This window comes from Pristiophorus japonicus, chromosome 21, assembly GCF_044704955.1.
Source record: "Pristiophorus japonicus isolate sPriJap1 chromosome 21, sPriJap1.hap1, whole genome shotgun sequence".
Classification (NCBI taxonomy): Eukaryota; Metazoa; Chordata; class Chondrichthyes; family Pristiophoridae; genus Pristiophorus; species Pristiophorus japonicus.
In genome coordinates, this window is record NC_091997.1 from 55305320 (window position 1) to 55322056 (window position 16737).

Below are 16737 nucleotides of genomic sequence, written 5' to 3' on the forward strand. Positions count from 1 at the left end.
CATATGTGCCCAACACATATCTCCACCATTGCCCTGCACCCAAGGTCAACTACCACAGATTCTCATCCACCTCTCTGCTATCGTATTCCATCCCATCCCCAATCATCGCGACTGTCAGAGACCCCCAGTCCTGGCAGAGGGTCGATCTTCTCTGACACCGTTTCTTACCTGTCTGTATGCAGCTAAGTTGTTCTCAGCTTCTGTCCGCATATTGATCTCGTCCTGTAACCTGGAACACACAATTTGGGCGAGAGTGAATCTGTGATAGCGGTGGAAGGCCGAGCCTCTCCAGCCATGACTGTAACGGTTCAGGCTTCAACAATCGTGCCCTCTGTCCTTCAATGGCGGTACAGTATTCCCCATGGCCACACCTGGGTCTTCCTACCAGCTGCAAATGCCCTTACTTACAAGCTTTCTGCTTGTAGAGGTCACGCCACCCAGGATCACCAATTACCTGTGTATGATCAGTTATCAAATGCCTTCTTAAAATCCATGAACGTCCGATCCACTGATTTCCTTCATCAATCCCTTGAGCAACCCAACCACAGAACTCCATGGGGTTAATTCACACGGACACTGATGACACAATCGGGGTGACTCCCCCCAATCAGATTACAGCTTTACAATTGCTCCCTTACACTGTTCCCAATACTGCCACCTTTCCCACTGCTGTGGCCAAGCTCACTGGCACGTTAATAATTGGCATACAAAAGCAAAATACTGCGGATGCTGGAATCTGAAATAAAAACATAGAATGCTGGAGGTCTCAGCGGGTCAGGCAGCCTCTGTGGAGAGAAACAGAGTTAACTTTTCAGATCGCCGACTCTTCATCAGAACTGGAGAGTGTTTGAAACAAACAGATTCTTAAGGAGCACTGAAAGAGGGCGGGGAGAAAAGAACAAAAGGGAAGGTCTGTGATAGGTTGGAAGACAGGAGAGATTTTAGAGACAAAAGGGATGATGGGCCAACGTGAGATAGTAATGGCAGAAGTTAGAAAAAGGTTAACCTGGATAGGGTGTGAATGGTGTGATAATTACCAGCTGCCATGGAAGACAGAGAGAAAAAAATACTTGGCATGTCCTTCTGTCTCCTCTTTGAATGAAGGTTTGTGGTTGTCTCCATCATAGGTGGTCCCTCGAACGAGGATGACTTGCTTCCATATGAGTTCACAGATGTTTCAATGAAGGACCCGATGTTGCAGTCCTGAACTCCAGTTAAAAGGGTGGAAGATGCCTGTGCGTGGATTTTTTTAACATGTGGTGGCCATTGCACATCAGCCACCACACGGGCTTGACAGAACTAGGTCTTGGTCCAGTGGCAATGGTTAACCAGGACGACTGGAGACCTGCTCTGCTGTACTGACCTAGTGCGCACACATATCGCAGTGTGGGCTGGCCCGTGCTGCCCCTGGGCCCTCGCCTCTTCTGGGCCCCGTACCCTCATTTGCCGCACCTCCGCCACGATCTCTCGCCGCTCCTCCGCCACAAAACACTCACCGCACCTCCGCCACGATCACCCACTGAGTCTCAGCCACGATCTCAAAATGCTCCTCCGCCCCGAACTTGTGGTTGTCTAATTCCATGGTGTCACACCCGATTCCAAGCAGCTTTATAATCTCCATGTTGCTGAGATTCTGAGGTTATTTTGCAGTGGAAACATTGAGATCAGCCAGCTTCATACCCTTTAGATCATTGTTACTATTACCTGTTAGTTTCCCTTCCCTAATCTTCCTTGTGTCTCTGGTATCCGATTTCTGTTCTACTTGGATAGTCAGAGCAAAATATTCATCTTGTAGTACCCAGCATACCCTTAGCCTGTTGTATAATCTGCACTTTATGTAAAGACAGATCCGTCAGGATTTCTTACAGGGGTGCGGTATTAATATAAATGTTATCCCATTGACTTGTGGCTGCAGTCTGCAGCAGTCAATCGCAGTGAAACGCACCCTTTGCCCAAAACATTATTGCCATTAAAATCAAACATTTGTTTTCTTTCCCTTCATCCTGTGCTCAGCTTCAGGAGGACAAACCCTTTAACTTGCAGTATTCACATAAAAACACTTCAGAATCATAGAAATATTACAGCACAGAAAGAGGCCATTCGGCCCATCGTGTCCGCACCAGCCGACCAAGAGCTTCCCAGCCTAATCCCACCTCACAGCTCTGTGGATTACGGCACTTTAAGTGCACATCCAAGCCCTTTTTAAATGCAATGAGGGGTTTCTGCCTCTACCACCCTTTCAGGCAGTGGGTTCCAGACCCCTACCACCCTCTGGCTGAAGAAATGTTTCCTCATCTCCCCTCTAAACCTCCGACCAACCACTTTAAAGGAATGCTTCTGTGATTTGCGAAGGGTTAATCGCGCTCTCGCTGTGTTTGTGTTCGCTCAGTGGTGAATCGATTGTGGGTGTCGGCGCACTATGTCCCCTGACAGACGGCCCACATACCATCCTCTGGTCCACGGCCCACACACTCAGGCCCTTCCTCACTCTGTGGTACCATCATCCGTTCATTGGTGTTGCACACAAACAAGTTATCGCTATTTTTATTAATGACTCATTGTGGCAGAGGTTAGAAAACAAAGGGGCAGGTTTTTGTCTCTCACACACTATTCAACTTCCCCCCTCACAACACCCCAACCATCACTTCCCACACATCAATCCTGATTGGTTCCCACAGCTCCCGGCTTCACGGTCTGCGGCTGATGTTCAATCGACGACTCGTTAGCCCCGGCACGCCCTCTGCTGGTACATCAGGCAATATGCTGCTTCTTCCTCTGGGACTTGCAATAGGGAATCACAGGCCACAGAGCAGCAATTTACAAGCGGTAAAGTTTTTTATCACTTATTTTTATGCCCATTAAACTGAAGGATATTATGCCCAGGGCAAGTACAGCACGGGGTTAGATACAGAGTAAAGCTCCCTCTACACTGTCCCATCAAACACTCCCAGGACAGGTACAGCACACAGTTAGATACAGAGTAAAGCTCCCTCTACACTGTCCTATCACTGTACCTCAACCTCAAGCACGAATAGGCTTCCCCTGCTTCATCAACTGGGGAATATCTGGCAATGAAAGTCTACTTCAGTTCAACAGGTGATGTATGTTGGTAGGGTTTGATGATGTACATTGGCAGGAGGCTTGTGTGGAGCATAAAAAACAGCATAAACCAGTTGGACTGAACGGCCCGATTCTGTTCTGTTAATTCTACGTAATACCCTAAGCCACTAAGAATTTATCGATCTCAGTGTTGAAAGCTCCAATTGTCCCCCAGTATCCACAGCCTTTTGGGGGCAGATTTCCAGATTCCCACTGCACCTTGTATGAATAAACGTTTCCTGATTTCACTCCTGGAATGCCAAGCTCCCATTTGAAGGTTCAGCCCCCTTGTTCTGGATTCAACCAGAGTGAACCGTTTCCCTGTATCCACCCTATTCAATCCTTTTGTTTATTTTAAACACCTCAATTAGATCACCCCTCAACCTTCTAAATTCAGGACAATACCAGCCATGTTTATGCAACCTGTCCTCATAATTTAACCCTTTACGCCCTGGTAAATCTACGCTCTACTCCTTCCAAGGCCAATACTTTGCTTGAGGATTGCTGGAACCCTGCTTGTTTGACAGAGTAGCACCATCACCATGGTGACCTGCAAGGCTTCCAGCCCCTGATCCTAAATAAGGTGCCTGTTCTCAGTGGGCAGGGAGTTGGTCAGTTTGTTGAAACATACTGAGCTGCTACCACTGATTTAGGGTACCTTCCAGCAGAAGCTTCTCTCTGAAACATGTTCTGTAAGGATAGATGCCGCATGGCACTGGGGCATTGCTGTGTGATGGTGTTCAGTGATCGGGGGCAGACCTCTGCCCACATTGCTTTTCTTTCCAGCAGGTGGGGTGTCCATCCAAGCCACTTCATGCAGAGGCCAGACAATTTCTTCATTGCACAGGAAGGGTGAATAGCAGGATCCCAGGGCTGGGTTCAAAGCAGCAATGGGTAAGGCTTTGGGATGGGGGTTGAGGGATGGGGGTCGGAGGTTGGGGGTTGATGGATGGGGGATAGGGGTTGGGGGATGGGGGTTGGGGGATGGGGTTGGGGGTTGGGGTTGGGGTTGGGGTTTGGGGGATGGGGGTTGGGGTTTGGGGGGATGGGGGTTGGGATGGGGATTGGGGGTTGAGGAATGGGGGTCGGAGGTTGGGGGTTGATGGATGGGGGGTTGGGGTTGGGGGATGGGGGTTGGGGGAGTGGGAATGGGGGTTGGGGGATGGGGGATTGGGGGATTGGGAATGGGGGTTGGGGGATTGGGGATGGGGGTTGGGGGATTGAGTTGGGGGATGGGGGTTGGGGGATTGGGGTTGGGGGATTGGGGTTGGGGGATTGGGGTTGGGGGATTGGGGTTGGGGATTGGGGGATTGGGTTGGGGATGGGGATTGGGGGATTGAGTTGGGGGATGGGGGTTGGGGGATTGGGTTGGGGGATTGAGTTGGGGGATTGGGGTTGGGGGTTGGGGGATGTGGTTGGGGGATTGGGTTGGGGGATTGAGTTGGGGGATTGGGGTTGGGGGTTGGGGGATGGGGTTGGGGGATGGGGGTTGGGGGATTGGGTTGGGGGATGGGGGATTGGGTTGGGGGATGGGGGATTGGGTTGGGGGATTGAGTTGGGGATTGGGTTGGGGGATGGGGGATTGGGGGATTGGGTTGGGGGATTGGGGGTTGGGGGATGGGGTTGGGATTGGGGGATGGGGATTAGGTGTTTGGGGATTGGGTAGGGGTTGGGTAGGGGTTGGGGGATGGGGTTAGGGGTTTTGGTTGGGGGATGGGGGCTGGGGGTCGGGAGTCGGGGGGTCAGGGGTCGGGGAGACCCAAGGAACCTGGCAGGAAGAAAATGGCTTAAAAATAAAGCGAATCTCACGTTCCAAAAACTCAACACTGCAAAAATGGAATGGAAGTATCTGTGTTGAGGTTGGAGCTTGGCGCCATAGTGTGCAGCCCATTGATAACGTTCTGAGATTCTTCATCGGTTGCCATTGCACCCTTTGCCAGACAGCAGCGCCCCTTTAGTCTAACCTCGTCCTGCCCTGTGGGTGGTGACTCTCCCAAGGGTGTCCAGGGTTGCCTTGACCTTGGCCACGGGGCTCAGCCCAGGAGTCTGCCTTTCTCCTGTCCTGGCCTGGTGTGATTGTCATTCGATAAAAACATAAGAAACAGGAGCAGGAGTATGATATTTGACCCCTCGAGCCTGCTCCGCCATTCAATAAGATCATGGTTGAACCGATCATGGACTCAGCTCCACTTCCCTGCCCACTCCCCATAACCCTTTATTCCCTTAACGCTCAAAAATCTGTTTATCTTCGCCTTAAATATATTCAATGATCTAGCCTCCACAGCTCTCTGTGGCAGAGAATTCCACAGGTTCACGACCCTCTGAGGGAAGAAATTCCTCCTCATCTCAGTTCTAAACGGGCGGCCCCTTATTCTGAGGCTATGTCCCCTAGTTTTAGTTTCCCCGACAAGTGGAAATATCCTCTCTGCATCCACCTTGTCGAGCCCCCTCATTATCTTATATGTTTCAAAAAGATCACCTCTCATTCTTCTGAACTCCAATGAATAGAGGCCCAACCTACTCAACCTATCCTCATAAGTCAACTCCCTCATCCCCAGAATCAACCGAGTGAACCTTCTCTGCACAGCCTCCAATTCAAGTATATCCTTCCTTAAATACGGAGACTAAAACTGTACGCAGTACTCCAGGTGTGGCCTCACCAATACCCTGTACAGTTGTAGCAGGACTTCTCTGCTTTTATACTCTATCCCCCTTGCAATAAAGGCCAACATTCCATTGGCCTTCCTGATTACTTGCTGTACCTGCATACTCACTTTTTGAGGGCTGCAGTGAGCCCCCAGTCTGCCCCATCTCCGAGTCAGAGGACGTGGGGGGCGGGGGGGAACCGAGTGGGAATTGGGAGAATCTCCCAAGGTGGAGGAGAGCGCTTCAACAGTGAGTTGGCATCTGAACACTGGCGACACGCCCTCTAGCTGCCAGGCAGGGGACGGCAGGGTTGTTGGTCTGCAATCAACGACCTACCCAATGCCCAATGCCGACCCAGAGTGCAGCCTTGAAAAGGCCGACAAGAGGGGAAGGAACAGAGGATCTCCCAAGGGAGAGCATCCTTCACATACACGGCGGAGAAACAAACTTTACAACATAGTTCAGAACACATCATGAGGGGTTTTACCAAAGTAAATCGGGATAAGCTGTTGGGTGGGGGGTGGGGGGGGGGGCGATAACCAGAGGGCACAGATTGAAGATAATTAGCAAAGGACCAAAGGGGAGATGGGGAGAATTAGTTTTACACGTCGAGTTGTTGTGATCTGAAATGTGCTGCCTGATAGGGCGGTGGGAGCAGTTTCAGTAGCAATTTTCAAAAGTCAATTGGATAAATACATGAAGGAGAGAAATTTGCAGGACTATGGGGAAAGAGCGGGGAGTGGGACTGATTAGATCACTCATTCACAGAGCCGGCACAGGAGGAGGAGGATGGGCCCAATCGCCTCCTTGTGTGCTGTATGATACTAACAATGGGGGCATCGTCACCCCCTGGGTGTTAGTCTGTTGGGGCGGAACGCACATCCGTTATCGAACCCACCCCATTCTCACCCATTGAGTAGGTTGGAGAACGGGCATGAGACCCCCCCCACCCCCCCCCGGCCAGGCTAACACCCAGAGGGCGAAGGTAGACATTGAGCCCAGCATGTGTGGGGGTTGGGTACTGGCCAGGCTAACGCCCAGAGGGTGAAGGTAGACATTGAGCCCAGTGTGTGGGGGTTGGGTTCGGCCAGGTCAATGCCCAGTGGACGGACATCCAGTCCAGTGTGTGGGGGTTGGGTACTGGCCAGGCTAATGCCCAGAGGACGGACTTCCAGCCCAGTGTGTGGGGATCGGTTACCTCTGCTTCAGGTTGTTGTGATCCTCCAGCAGGTTGTCCTTCTCGATCTCCAGCCGGGCCTTGGCGCTGTTGAGCTGGTCCATCTGCTGCCGCAGCTCCCTGATCTCATCCAGGTACATCTCCCCCAGCCGGCTGGGCTCCTTGCCTTTGATCTGGTTGAGCTCGGTGGCCAACACCTTGTTCTGGTTCTCCAGGAAGCGCACCTTCTCGATGTAACTGGCAAAGCGGTCGTTCAGCTCCATCATCTCAAACTTCTCGTTGGTGCGGGTCTCCTTGAACTCAGCGTTGAGGGCGTCTGACAAGGAGAAATCAAGCTTCTCCTGGAACATCCCTATGCCTTTAGTTGGGTAGTTGACATGCCTCAGTCGGATCACGGAGCTTCTGGAGGAGCTTGGTAAAACAGACCTGTGTAAGAGGATGGAATTAGCAGGCACAAAGATTCCATTCATTCCCCCCGCCCCGAGCTAGCCCAGCATAAACATCTTTATTCCCATCCCATTTCTCTCGATGAATTCCACAGGTCTATCGTGCTGCCAGTAACTTTGCCCAAGTGGCCTCTCTTCATGCAGTGAGCTGTGGCAACTTATTTCACAACAGAAGACATCACAGCCAACCTTGACTCTGTCCTTCAGTGACATTCACACACACTTTCCAGCAGGAGCAACAGATCCCAATGCCACCTAATTTTAACCTTCTTAAGACTGTATTACAGCAAGGACAGCAGTTGAATAGCTTCCTGGCTGAGGCCAGATACCTTGGCACACACCAGGGGGTCAAGGTTGGTACATGCTGCTCAGTGTCACTGCACCAAGGGCCCCCAATGGGTTATATACTCACTGTGTTACAGCAAGGGACCAATGGGGTATATACTCACTGTGTTACAGCAAGGGACCAATGGGGTATATACTCACTGTGTTACAGCAAGGGACCAATGGGGTATATACTCACTGTGTTACAGCAAGGGACCAATGGGGTATATACTCACTGTGTTACAGCAAGGGACCAATGGGGTATATACTCACTGTGTTACAGCAAGGGACCAATGGGGTATATACTCACTTTGTTACAGCAAGGCCCCAATGGGTTATATACTCACTGTGTTACAGCAAGGCCCCAATGGGTTATATACTCACTGTGTTACAACAAGGCCCCAATGGGGTATATACTCACTATGTTACAGCAAGGCCCCAATGGGGTATATTGTCACTGTGTTACAGAAAGGCCCCAATGGGGTATATACTCACTGTGTTACAGCAAGGGACCAATGGGTTATATACTCACTGTGTTACAACACATGGCCCCTATAGGGTATCGACTCACTGTGTTACAGCGAGGCCCCAATGGGTTATAGACTCACTGTGTTACAGTGAACTGGCCATGTGCCCCTCTAACGCTGGGGGCACAGTCTAGCAGCCTCACTGGGGTTGAGGGCCCAGGTGACAGACACCTGAACTGTTTTTCGCTCCTGTGGGATTATCAGGTGCCAGTTGCTCAGTGTTCCCCCCCCAGCACCGCTCTCCCCCGGCTCCCGTCCACTGCTAGTGAGACCCCACCCCTCCCCTGGCCCCAGTCCACACGCCCCCCCCATCGGCCCCAGCCCCCTGACATCAGCCGACTGGAGCGTTTATATTGCTGCCTTCAATCATTTAATAAGCAATTAATGAGATCTCTGATTGATAAATGACCTGATAAGCTGCTCCAGATCCTGTTTACTGATCCCAAGTATGTCCTCATTGGCCTGCGAACTGATTCAGGACAGAGATATTTTAAACTGAATTTTCAAGTGAACTAAGGAGGGTTGTGGTTTTCCATGATTGACACAGACAGTAGCCAATCAGGATGGGCCCAATAATTCAAACACCTTCTGGTGTTTTTAATCACTCGAAGCTGTCTAAAAATTAATTCTCGCTGTTCAATCGAACTGTGAGCAAGGAAACGGCTGATGCCCAAATCACAGGTGCTTCACTCAAATAGCCATCCCTCATGTGAGTCTCGAGAGTGAGGACTGACCGGACAATCGGCCATGGGAGGCATCGTGCCCTCACTCAGTGTCCCGGTATGGGCAGCGGTGAGAGGTCACGAGCAGGGATCCCAGCCCTCCCTGGCCCAGGGGTGCTGGGGTCAAAGATCATACGTCTATCGCTAACTGGCTGAGCTGAGCTCGCTCCACAGACCGAGAACCAAACCTGGGGCCTTCTGACCCGCAGGGTTTAGTGTCCATTTAAAGGTGGTGCCGGTGAATCCATTTATCAGCAGGCCGGGGAAGCTAAAAATGAAGCACCCATCTGCTTGGTAACGCTGATAATGGCCCTCCACCCTTTTGGGTCTGTTCTTCAGCTTCTTTCACAGTTGCTAATCCATCATGGAACTTTTCAGACTCTCTCGGTATTAACAATGTCGTTTGTTTCATTCGTTCTCATTTAGTTTCTAATCGAAAGAAAGATTAACCAGTGAGGCCGGGAAGTACTTTTTGAAGTGTAGTCCCTGCTGTAGTGCAGGAATCGTGGCTGCAATTTTGCGCACAGCAAGCTCCCACAAACAGCACTGGGATAAATGAGCAGGTAATCTGTTGTACATGTTGATTGAGAGATAAATATTGGCCAGGACATCGTGGTGAACCCCCTACTCTGCTTCGAAATAGTGCCGTGGGATCTTTTACATCCGCCCGAGAGGGTAGACGGGGCCTCGGTTTAACGTTTCATCTGATTTGGTTCTTGCTGACTTTACTTTTGCCTCTTCCCAATCTTATTCTGTTCATATTGGGGTAGATGAGTGACAGCAGTCCTCAAAGAGTTAATCCAGGGTCTGGGAGGAGAAATTAATCATCCAGGGTGACTGCGCAGTGACCCCGTGCCAAAGCACCCGTTCCACCCTGTCCCACTCTCTCTGTCTATCTGCGTCTCTCCCATCCCCCCTGCTCTCTCTCCGCACCTGATTCTCTTCCCCAATTCCTTCCCCTGCCTTCCCTCTCTCCTTCTGTCCTCCCCCTCTATCCCTCTGTCCCTAGTCACCCTCCCTGACTTTTCCCGCCTTCCCCTCCCTATCTTTGGTCCTTCTCTCTCTCCCTCTTTATCTCTCCTCTTCTGTCTGCCTCTCACTATCTTTCTCTCCCTTTCCCTCTTCTCTCTTCCAGTCACCCTTCTCTGTGTCCATCTCCCTCTCCTCCTGTCATCTCTCTCTCTCTGACCCCGATCCCTCTCTCTTTCTCCCGTCTCACTCCCATCTTTCTCTTTTTTTAATCTCCCTCCACCGCCCTTTCAGTGATTCGTAAAATTCTGCTACTTTTCACAATAGTATTTCTGGTGACACTCTTTGTTTCAGTGTTTAAATAGTTGGTATTTTTGCAATGAATTAGCTATATTACACATTGCTAAAGGATTTCGCCACAGTTCAATTCTAATATCGGCACAGCAATACTTTCACAATCCACTGGGAGGCGCCATTCCCTTGCAATTCCCTCCTGACAAACGGAGCAGACTGGGTCGGGGGTGGTTGGGGGGGCTACTGGGATTGGGGAGCGGTGGGGGGGATTCTGAGTGGAGGAGGAAGGGGTCAGGTGGGCAGCTCTAACGCCTAATGTACGGTTCAACAGACCGACTAAACCTGGAATAAAAAGAGAAGACGGCAGTCTTTCTTCCATAAAATACTGAGACCTCTCTATCCCTTCCCATACTGAGACCCTCTCTATCCCTCCCCATACTGAGACTCTCCTCTCTCCCCCCAAAGCAAGCCCCCCTCTCTCACCCCCAAACCGAGACCCTCTCTACCCCCCCTCAAACCGAGACCCCCCCGACTCTCCCCCATACTAAGACCCCCCTCTCTCCCCCAAAACCGACCCCCTCTCTCCCCCCATACTGAGACCCCATCTCCCCCCAAAATCGAGAACCCCCTCTATCCCTCTCACCCCCCATACCGAGACACCCCTCTATCCCCCCATACCGAGACCCCCTCTTTCCCCCCACACTGAGACCCCTTTCTTCCCCTCATACTAAGACCCCCTCTCTCCCCCCATACCGAGCCCCCCTCTCTCCCCATACTGAGACCCCCTCTATCCCTCTCTCCCCCTCTCTCCCCCCATACTGAGACCCCCCTCTCCCCCCATACTGAGACCCCCTCTCTCCCCCCTCTCTCCCCCCATACTGAGATCTCCTCTCCCCCCCATACCGAGACCCCCCTCTCCCCCCATACTGAGACCCCCTCTATCCCCTCCCCCCATACTGAGCCCCCCTCTATCCCCTCCCCCCATACTGAGACCCATCTCTATCCCCTTCCCCCATACTGAGACCCCCATCTATCCCCTCCCCAATACTGAGACCCCCCTCTATCCCCTCCCCCCATACTGAGACCCCCCTCTATCCCCTCCCCCCATACTGAGACCCACCTCTATCCCTTGCCCCAATACTGAGACCCCCCTCTAGCCCCTCCCCCCATACTGAGACCCACCTCTATCCCTTGCCCCAATACTGAGGCCCCCCCTCTATCCCCTCCCCCCATACTGAGACCCACCTCTATCCCTTGCCCCAATACTGAGACCCCCCCTCTATCCCCTCCCCCCATACTGAGACCCCCCTCTATCCCCTCCCCCCATACTGAGACCCACCTCTATCCCTTGCCCCAATACTGAGACCCACCTCTATCCCTTGCCCCAATACTGAGACCCCCCTCTAGCCCCTCCCCCCATACTGAGACCCACCTCTATCCCTTGCCCCAATACTGAGGTCCCCCCTCTATCCCCTCCCCCCATACTGAGACCCACCTCTATCCCTTGCCCCAATACTGAGACCCCCATCTATCCCCTCCCCCCACACTGAGACCCCCCCTCTATCCCCTGCCCCCATACTGAGACCCCCCCTCTATCCCCTCCCCCCATACTGAGACCCCCCCCTCTATCCCCTGCCCCCATACTGAGATCCACCTCTATCCCCTCCCCCAATACTGAGACCCCCCCTCTATTCCCTCCCCCAATACTGAGACCCCCCTCTATTCCCCCCCCCCCCCATACTGTGCTGAAGTTGGGATTGCCGATTGGAATATAAACACTTGGGTTAATAAAGACAATGTGAGGAGAGTCTCACTGGAGCAACAGTTACAGCGCAGGTTTCATCCGAGCCCTGAACCAGCAGAGACACTCGGGGAAGAGTCTCGGCAAGGCCCAAACAGACACAAACCGCTCGACAGACTGTACCCGAGCCTAGACCAGGTCAAACCAGTCCAGATCTTGTACAGTGAGAGACTAGACCAAGTATAAGGCGGTCCAAACATTATACATTGAAAGTCTAAACTAGCTTTAACCTATCCAGGGAGCGCAAGATCAGAGCTTAGACCAGGTCAAACCAGTTAGGTACTGTACAGCGAGAGCTTAAACCAGTTCTAAACCAGTCCAGGTACTGTACAATGAGAGTTTAAACCAGTTCTAAACCAGCCCAGGTACTGTACTGCGAGAGCTTAAACCAGTTCTAAACCAGCCCAGGTACTGTACTGCGAGAGCTTAAACCAGTTCTAAACCAGCCCAGGTACTGTACTGCGAGAGCTTAAACCAGTTCTAAACCAGCCCAGGTACTGTACAGCGAGAGCTTAAACCAGTTCTAAACCAGTCCAGGTACCGTACAATGAGAGCTTAAACCAGTTCTAAACCAGTCCAGGTACTATACAATGAGAGCTTAGACTAGTTCTGAACCAGTCGCGATGTTGTGAAGGACTGATGACTGGAGGAGGCTGTTGTTTGAAGCCCCAGATGTCTCTGTACCTGGATGTGAAGGTGCAGTGCTCACAGCAGTGACACAGTCACAGTCTGGAGCAGCGTGCAGCCTGCCCATTGTATGAACTGTTGCTCAGGTTACAGGCGAGGCTGCTGTGGGAGTGCTACGTTATTTGGTACCTCTTTGTGAAGCTGAATCTGCTCCCTGGGACTGTGTTGAGGCCCCCAAATCGCTTCCTGTAAGAGGAGGTCTGCGTTGACTCGAAGCTCACGCTCATCTTTGCCCACTCAGTAGCCGCTGGTGTCGCTGCAAGTTACAGATCCTGGATGGGACTCTCTCCCCACTGTCCGCTTGCTTATATACACAGGTCCTTCCCCTGGTACAGGGTGGCTGCCAGGGAATGCCACAGGGTCCTAGTGCACCTCAGGCCAAAGCCCACTTCTCATTCGTGAGCTCTGGAAATTCGTGTCGACCAACAGACCATTCTTTACTAGCTAATGATATTAAAATATTCATATTTCGGATGTACAGCCGTCCCAGAAATACTACTGTTGGGGCGCAGCGGTAAATTTTGCACCGTCAAATGGATTGTGTCTGCCGCTGCAAAATTCATCAGCTGGGCCTTGAGGGTGGAGGGGTAGCACGAAGGGAGGCATTACACATCTCTCTCGGGGCGCTAGGCCAGCTGAGCAAGCGAAAATCCCGAGCTAAGCAGCCGGCCTCGGAGCGCCCTGAGAGAGGCCTGGGGCGGGCGGGCGGTGGGGGGCACCTGAAATAAACCCAGGAAAAACATTCCCAATACATAACTCACAACACCACAATATAAATCGCAAAACAAATCCACCCAAAACATTCGCAGTTACTCGAGGTCGACATTTCGAGCTTCAACAGGCACTCCCACAAGGGCGCTCTACGCATCGTGCGGCAGGCAAAAATCGAACTGATGTCACAGCCACGTCTGGGCGGTAATGCTCAGTGTCCCTCGAAACCAGCACCGAATGTCCCTCTGGGGCGCCAATAGGGGCGGCAAGAGACCGAAAATCCAACCCTGTGTGTTACAGGGTATAACTATATTGTAATATACTGTGTTACAGGGAATAACTATATTGTAATACACTGTGTTACAGGGTATAACTATATTGTAATACACTGTGTTACAGGGTATAACTATATTGTAATACACTGTGTTACAGGGTATAACTATATTGTAATACACTGTGTTACAGGGTATAACTATATTGTAATACACTGTGTTACAGGATATAACTATATTGTAATACACTGTGTTACAGGGTATAACTATATTGTAATACACTGTGTTACAGGGTATAACTATATTGTAATACACTGTGTTACAGGGTATAACTATATTGTAATACACTGTGTTACAGGGTATAACTATATTGTAATACACTGTGTTACAGGGTATAACTATATTGTAATACACTGTGTTACAGGGTATAACTATATTGTAATACACTGTGTTACAGGGTATAACTATATTATAATACACTATGTTACAGGATATAACTATATTGTAATACACTGTGTTACAGGGTATAACTATATTGTAATACACTGTGTTACAGGGTATAACTATATTGTAATACACTGTGTTACAGGGTATAACTATATTGTAATACACTGTGTTACAGGGTATAACTATATTATAATACACTATGTTACAGGATATAACTATATTGTAATACACTGTGTTACAGGGTATAACTATATTGTAATACACTGTGTTACAGGGTATAACTATATTGTAATACACTGTGTTACAGGGTATAACTATATTGTAATACACTGTGTTACGGGTATAACTATTATAATACACTGTGTTACAGGGTATAACTATATTGTAATACACTGTGTTACAGGGTATAACTATATTATAATACACTATGTTACAGGATATAACTATATTGTAATACACTGTGTTACAGGGTATAACTATATTGTAATACACTGTGTTACAGGGTATAACTATATTGTAATACACTGTGTTACAGGGTATAACTATATTGTAATACACTGTGTTACAGGGTATAACTATATTATAATAAGTTAGCCCAAAGCAAGGGGCTTCAAGCCAATGGGAGAGCACTTGCTCGAAAACTGTGGGACTGACTCATCACCATCCCCATGTTTACACCATTATCGGGAAATTATGCAGGCCTTCAGAAAACTAGGGAACCCAAAACAAACCGAGGGCCTACACAATGGCTACAGGAGGCCCACACCCTGCCAACCCAATCAACACCTACTCAACCCTTGCGTAGGTTAACATCTGAATGGTCGGTGGAAAAAAACGGCAAAATCTAACACTGCTGCATTTTTCAAAATCACAAAGCCCACCAATGGGCAGGATCGATTTCAGCACGAGAGGTGTACTGGATATCTGGCTATAAGAAGGGGGTTCTGACCCAGTGTGTATGTGTGTTCTGCTATCGTGAGCAAACAACCAGCAAGCCTCTCGACACAGAAGGAAGCCCAGTGCCCGAAGACACCGAAGACAGAAGAAACAAACCACCAGACGGCAAAAGGCACAGTAGTGAGTACTACCTCTGGTCCCCAGAACTCCCAACTCAGTTAGGTCACGAAAGGTGGGAGGTTGGGCATTGTACTGCTAAACTTGTGTAAACATTTTTGTTGTGTCCGTTTAGTGGGATTTAGGGGGATTGTTTTGTTGGTGTATTGCTGCTTGTTGAGATACACCTTGTCAAATAAATTGGAAGCTTAAAGTTCCTCTTGGAATCGCCTCATCTCAGTTCTGTTGTATTACATCTCCTGATCGTGAGTCTTGTGTCAGAACAGGGTAAGGGAAGCTAGGAGCGCCTCAAAAACGCTCAACTGTGTGTCACAGGCTAGGGAAGAAGGGGTTAGGAGTGTTTGACATTCACAGGTGCCTCACAGGCTAGCCATAAGCTGTGGGGACGCACGAATCTCAAAACCCCCTTCATAAGCTGTGGACACAGTCTCTCCAGGGGTGCTCTTGCAGCACTCAGGGTACCTCACAGGCCAGGCATAAGCTGTGAAGGCAGAAGCCCAGAGAGAGAGACACCCAAAGCACAACACTCCCCAGAACTCTTTACAGTGTTGCAGGTTATAACTATATTATAATAACTGTCTGTTACAGGGTATAACTATATTATAATATACACTGTGTTACAGGGTATAACTAGAGCATAATGCACTGTGTGTAACAGGGTATAACTATATTATAATGCACTGTGTGTTATATAGTATAACTATATTATAATATACACTGTGTTACAGGGTATAACTATAGCATAATGCACTATGTGCTACAGAGTACAACTGCGATGTTTCCGCAAGATCCTGCATATCCCCTGGGAGGATAGTCGCACAAACATTAGCGTCCTCATCCAGGCCAACATCCCCAGCATTGAAGCACTGACCACACTCGATCAGCTCCTCTGGGCAGGCCACATTGTTCGCATGCCAGACACAAGACTCCCAAAGCATGCTCTCTACTCGGAACTTGTCCACGGCAAACGAACCAAAGGCGGGCAGAGGAAACGTTACAAGGCCACCCTCAAAGCCTCCCTGATAAAGTGCGACATCCCCACTGACACCTGGGAGTCCTTGGCCATAGACCACCCTAGGTCGAGAAAGTGCATTCGGGAGGGCGCTGAGCTCCTCGAGTATCTTCGCCAAGAGCATGCAGAAATCAAGCGCAGGCAGCGGAAGGAGCGTGCGGCAAACCAGGCTCCCCGCCCACCCTTTCCCTCAACGACTGTCCCACCTGTGACAGAGACTGCGGTTCTCGTATTGGACTGTTCGGTCACCTAAGAACTCATGCTAAGAGTGGAAGCAAGTCTTCCTCGATTATGAGGGACTGCCTATGATGATGATTCGAATATCCACTGTGTTACAGGGTATAACTATATTATAATATACTCTATGTTCCACGGTATAACTATATTATAAAGCACTGTGTTACAGGGCATAACTATATTATATTATACCGTGTGTTACAGGATATAACTATATTATAATACACACTGTGTTACTGGGTACAACTATATTATAATCGCCAGAGAGATTAAGAAGATCTCCTTAATCGAG

General features: G+C 50.0%; 1 protein-coding gene across 1 annotated transcript in view; it reads right to left on the minus strand.

The window, feature by feature from the left end:
- gfap (glial fibrillary acidic protein) overlaps positions 1-12960 on the minus strand; it is a 109566-nt gene extending 96606 nt beyond the window's left edge. The window contains exons 1-3 of the mRNA XM_070864092.1: positions 12822-12960; positions 6944-7348; positions 169-229 (exon numbers count right to left, since the gene is read on the minus strand). Of these exons, the coding sequence (XP_070720193.1) occupies positions 169-229; positions 6944-7348; positions 12822-12919 (564 nt within the window). The 5' untranslated portion in view covers positions 12920-12960. The remainder of the gene's footprint in view (positions 1-168; positions 230-6943; positions 7349-12821) is intronic.
- Positions 12961-16737: the final 3777 nt, after the last annotated feature.